The sequence below is a fragment of the Gossypium arboreum genome, chromosome 5, assembly GCF_025698485.1.
Source record: "Gossypium arboreum isolate Shixiya-1 chromosome 5, ASM2569848v2, whole genome shotgun sequence".
Classification (NCBI taxonomy): domain Eukaryota; kingdom Viridiplantae; phylum Streptophyta; class Magnoliopsida; order Malvales; family Malvaceae; genus Gossypium; species Gossypium arboreum.
The window spans coordinates 36,940,835-36,946,834 of NC_069074.1; the positions used below are offsets into that span (position 1 = coordinate 36,940,835).

At 32.3% G+C, this 6,000-nt stretch overlaps 1 protein-coding gene across 1 annotated transcript; it reads left to right on the forward strand.

Annotated features, from left to right (window-relative positions):
- Positions 1-4,191: 4,191 nt before the first annotated feature.
- LOC128292654 (zinc finger BED domain-containing protein RICESLEEPER 2-like) lies at positions 4,192-5,160 on the forward strand. Its single transcript, XM_053027543.1, has one exon. The coding sequence runs from the start codon at positions 4,192-4,194 to the stop codon at positions 5,158-5,160; it is 969 nt and encodes a 322-aa protein (XP_052883503.1).
- The last annotated feature ends 840 nt before the right edge of the window (positions 5,161-6,000 follow it).

Consider the following 6,000-nt stretch of genomic DNA (forward strand, 5'->3'; position numbering starts at 1 on the left):
TGATTGATGGATTTCTTGGAATACTAGTCTCCACTAATCAGATTGAAACCCTTATTTGTTTGCTGACGTCATAAACAGAGAGTTACATGGGCCAAGGACAAGGGCGTGTCCAGAGCCACACGGACGTGTGAGACCACACGGCCTACCCACACGGGCGTGTGACTCTCCAAAACATGAAAAATTTTCTAAGTGATGTAAAACTTTCGGAGGTTCTCAGTTTAATCCCGAACCTCTTCTAAAGTATGATTTGAGTTTCGTAGACCCAAATAAGGGACTATGTACATATGATTGAATATTTCGAAATATGAATGAAATTTTATGGCCGGGTTTGCATGATTGATTGCGTTTAAGTCTAGTAATACCTCGTATCCTGTCTCGACGTTAGACACGGGTAGGAGGTGTTACAACTGTTCACATATCAAGGATTGCGGGATCTATGATGCATTCTCGAGGGAGTTGTTCTGTGTGTTATAGATGTCATAAATGCCTCTTTATGGGAGTTTGTTTTTATGTCTGATGACATTTTAGAGGCGTTGCAGGGTATGGTACTGACAAAGGCTTCAAGGTCAGATGGTTTTTCAACGAATTTTTATCAAAAGTACTGCCATATTGTTAGTGAGAATATTAGCGCATACTGTTTGGTTGTTTTGTATGGTGGTGCATCTCTTATTGATATAAATAAAACAAACATTGTGCTCACTCTAAAGACTCCGAATCTTACATGAATGACTCAGTGTTGCTCTATCAGCCTTTGTTCTATCTTTTATAATATCATTTCAAAGGTCGTGATCAATTGGTTTCAGTCTATTTTGCATTGGTGTGTAGATAAAGCATAGAGCACTTTTATTCCTGGTCATCTGATTACGGATAACATTTTGGCTTACAAGATTCTTGATAAGTTTCGACGAAAGAAGAGGGGTCGAATAGGACACTTTGCACTGAAACTTGATATGAGCAAGGCCTATGACCGTCTTGAGTGGAGATTTTTGAGGCTATGATGTTGTATTTAAGGTTTTCATGAGCTTAGGTGGATCTTATCTTACATTGTGTTACTTTGGTCTTTTATTCGGTACTTTTGAATGAGGATATTAGTTCTTCTTTTATGCCGACTAGAAGATTCTAATAGAGAGACCCTCTTATCCCGTATTTGTCTCTTCTCTGTTATGAGGGGTTATCTTTTCTTATGTATTTAACACTTCGAGATGGGCTAGTAGAATGGGCCACTATTAGTTACAGAGGTCCTCATGTTTTCCACCTCTTGTTTACGGATGATTGCATCCTCTTTGGGAAGGCGACCAAAGCGGAGCTTTGGTATTAAAATAGATTTTGGTAGAATATGGGGGTTCCTCCGGGTAATGTGTGAATTTTGATAAGTCAGACATCTATTTTAGCTCTAATAGGTGTCCTTCAGGGTACAGATTACGACCTCTTTGGGAGTTTGTATTTCTACTGAGTCAGAGAAGTATTTGGGTTTGCTGAATATTATTGGGAGAAATAAGAAGTGGGCGTTTCAGCATTTAAAAGTAGGGGTGTGCAAAATTCTGGTAAAATTGAAAAAATTCGGTTAACCGATCGAATTCGGTTAATTGGTCGGTTAATTGAATTTTTTCGGTCGGGGGTTGGTTAATAATTTTTTGAATTTTCGGTTAACGGCTAATTTGGTTCAAAATCGGTCGGTTAACCGAATTTTTTCTGTTAACCAAAAAAATTAATAAATAAAATTATAATATATAAATAACCTACTATTTATCCAAACTCAATCTAACATAAATCCCAATCTAATATATTTAAACCCAAGTACCCAACTCAATACAACCCAATTACTCAACCTAATTACCCAACCCAATAATAAAAATTACAAATAATAAAAAATAAAAATAAAAATCTAAAAGTAAAAGCTAGTAAAACCAAAACATAAACACTCACTACTACTCACACTGTCAACAAAAAAGAAAAAATCCTAACCTTTCAAGTTTCAAATCCCTAATTGAAAATTTGAAATCTCTCAAAACTTTCAAAATCTCCCAAAACGATAAAACCTTCAAAACCTTCAAAAGTGTCATAGTTGGATGCTGGAGCTACAGTTGGCCGCTGGTGACTGGTGCTGTTGTCGAAGCAGCTCTGTTACTTGTACTCGACTCCAGGTAAGAAAACTCTTTATTTTCTTTATTTTTTAGGTATTTTATGATCTTATTTAATATTTTTATAATGATATTTAATCATATTTGTATTTAAAATTTAAAATCAAGTATCAATATTTAATATACAGATTTATTAAGTATAAACCTAAAAATAAATTTTATTATTGTATTTATAAATATAAATATGCATTAACTAAAATATTAATCCCTTGTCATTTTTCTCCTCAAAATTGTGCCTATTGCATTCTTATTTTAATGAACACCCTATATTTTAACTCATTTATTAACTTTCCCCATCTTCACTGACCAAACTCTTCCCTCTCTTGAGAATCAGTTATTCATCAACAATGTTAGAAATTTCCTCAAAACTCTAAATCCTTCCCCTCACCTCAAAATTTCCCAGATGTAGGTATTTCTTATAGATTCTTTTAACATTGTTGCTCCCTCTTTTCAATTGGACACGCCTAAAAACATTCAAAGTTTAGCTCTGCAGTCTGCTTCATGAAAATAGTCATTCGTATGAAAACCCCAAAAATATTAAATTTCCCTTTGTAAGGCTAATCTTAATATAATTAGAAATAAATGGGTAATAATACTTATAGCCAAAGTTCATGGAAAAACTATAGGTACTGTTTCCTTATTTACAAACTTCTAATTAAATTTATTTAGTTTAAGATTCATTGATTTATCCTGTAATTTTTGCTTATTTTTATTTGTTGTCAAAGGGTAAATTATTCTATTAATTGTAAATTATTTGATTATTTTTTTGCTTTAATTTATTTATTTTAAGATTAATTGATTCATTGAGATTTGTATGTATGTGTTGTAAAAAAATTATGTGGGTGTTAATATCGTGTTTCGCATTATCTTATTAACTATTTTTTAACAAATTGGTTTCTTGTCTGCAAGAAATTATTAGACATGGATAAAAGCAGAATTTATTTCTCTAAAACTCAACATCAAAATATGTTTAATATTATAAATGTATTTTAATTTATTATATAATTTTTTTCTTGCAGAATGTCCACTGAACCAATATCTATTTAGGGTAGTATTACACCTCCTACTTTGATAGATTCTGAAAATTCGGGAGTTGGAGCTTCAAGCCAAGCAAAGGGGACTACTAGGAAAAGAAAAGTCACTCCTCAAAGGTTAGAAGTTTGGTCTCACTTCACTAAGATTATTAATAGTGAGGGTGCAAGTAAGGCTAAATGTAATTATTGTCAAAAGGAATTTTGTTGTGATATGAAAAAAAATGGTATAGGGTCATTGAAATATCATATTAGTTCATGTAAGAAAAATCCTAACAATGTTGTTGACACTAGTCAAGGACAATTAGTTTTACCTAGAAAGGGAGTTGAATGGGGGAAATGGCAACTTTCAACTTGGAGACTTGATCAAGGAGCATGTAGGAAATGATTAGCACAAATGATTGTGATTGATGAATTACCTTTCAAGTTTCTTGACAGTGAAGGCTTTAAGAAATTTATGTTTGTGGCATGTCATAGGTTTCATATTCCTTCACGAACTACTATGGCTAGAGATGTTTATCAATTGTATTTAGACAAAAGGGTCAAGATAAAACAACTTTTGAGAAGTTATTGTTCTAGAGTTTGCTTAACTACTGACACATGGACTTCTTTACAAAGAGTTAATTATTTATGTATCACTGCTCACTTTATTGATAACGATTGGAAATTGAATAAAAATATTTTAAACTTTTGTCCAATTTCTAGTCATAAGGTTAAGTCCATTGGGACGGTGATTGAGAAATGCTTGTTGAATTGGGGAATTGATAAGTTGTTTACTGTTACTGTTGATAATGCAAGTTCAAATGATGTTGCTATTGGTTATTTGAGAAAGAAATTTAACCCTCGAAGGGGTTTATTTCAAAATGGTAAATATCTTCATATGAGATGCATGGCACACATTGTGAATTTGATTGTTGTTGAAGGCTTAAAGGAAATGAATAAATCTATTGAACGTGTTAGGGGCTGTTAGATATGTGAGACAATCTCCAGCTAGATTACAAAAGTTTAAGGAGTGTGTTATGGTAGAAAAGATAGAGTGCAAGAAGATGTTGTGTCTTGATGTTTGTACTAGGTGGAACTCGACCTACTTAATGTTAGACACTGCTCAGAACTTTGAGAGAGCCTTTGAGAGATTTGAGGAGCAAGATACAAACTTTAGGGCTGAACTTGAAAGGGGAGAAGGTTGGCCTAGTGTGGATGATTGGGATAATGTTAAAAACTTGAGGGATTTCTTGGAACACTTTTATGAAGTCACTTTGCGTATATCTGGCACCTCATATGTCACGTCCAATAATTTTTTTGATGAGCTTTCTAAAATTGATATTCTTTTACTAGATGCTCAGTTAAATAATAATGTTGATTTCAATGTTATGGCTATCAAGATGAAAGAGAAGTATGATAAGTATTGGGGTGATATTGATAAGATGAATTCACTTATGTTTGTTGCTTATGTTTTAGATCCTAGAAAAAAACAAAAGTATCTTGAATTTGCACTTAGTGAAATGTCTAGTTTTGAAAAAGCTTGTGAAATGATGCAAAAATTGAATGAATCTTTGTATGAATTGTTTGATGATTATAAGCTTCCACTTCATAGTACTTGTAGCCAATCGAGTGTGCCAACACATGTTTCTTTCGGTAAACCACAACAAAAAATGAAAAGGCGAATGCAAGCTTTGTATAAAAAGCGTGAGTTGGAAATTTGCGGTGAGGATAAAACATCTGAGTTGGATAAGTATCTAGCTGAGGCTAATGAGGAATTTGTTGAAGATTTTGATATTTTATTGTGGTGGAAAGTGAACAGCCCTAGATTTCTCACTCTTTCAAAAATGACCAGAGATGTATTAGCTATCCCGGTTTCTACTGTTGCTTTGGAGTATGCATTTAGCACCAGGGGACGTGTGCTTGATCAATATAGGAGTTCTTTAACTCCTAAAATTGTACAAGCTCTTGTGTGTACTCAAGATTGGATTCGAAAATCATCATCATAAGAAGACATAAAAAATATTAAAGAACAAATCCAAGAGCTTGACATGATTGAAAATGATATATTTATTATTTTATTTTAATAGTTTCAATTTTTTTTACCATATCACTCTTACTTATTTAATTGATTCAATGTTTAGACTTTTCTTGGAATACATCAGAGCCTACCCTAAATTCATGAGCTTTCGTGAGTTGAAGGGTATGCTTACTATCTTATTCTTGTTAACTTATAATCTATTCGTTTGTTTATATTATTTGATTTTTTTAAATTTGTATATTTCTATTATATACTAAATTTTTGCACATGTTTTTTTTTGTAGGTTTAATGCAAATGGAGATATTTTGGAGAGAAGAAATGGATACAAATGGAGAATATTAAAGACTTACATTTCAATTATATGTTAATTTCAAAACTTATGTAATGTTTTTAATTATGTAGTGATTCAAAGACTTATGTAATGCTTTTAATTATGTAGTGATTCAATTCAGTTAATTCAGTTAATTCGGTTAATTTTTAACCAAAAATAAAAAAAACATATAATTTTCGATTAATTCTGTTAATCGACTGAATTAACCGAAAAAATTTCAGTTCGGTTAATTTTTTTGAAAAAATTTCGATTCGGTTAACGGTTAAAATTTTTAAAAGGTCAGTTAATTCGATTAATGTTATTTCGGGTTGGTTAACCGACTGAACACCCCTATTTAAAAGACCGTTTGCACAATAGGATTGAGAATTGGTGTGTCCGACCTTTATCTTAGGGTGGGAGGGAGGTCTTTATTAAGAGTGTTTTGTAGGCTATTTTCGCTTTTGCTATGTTATGTTTCTTATTACAATTTTTTTTGTT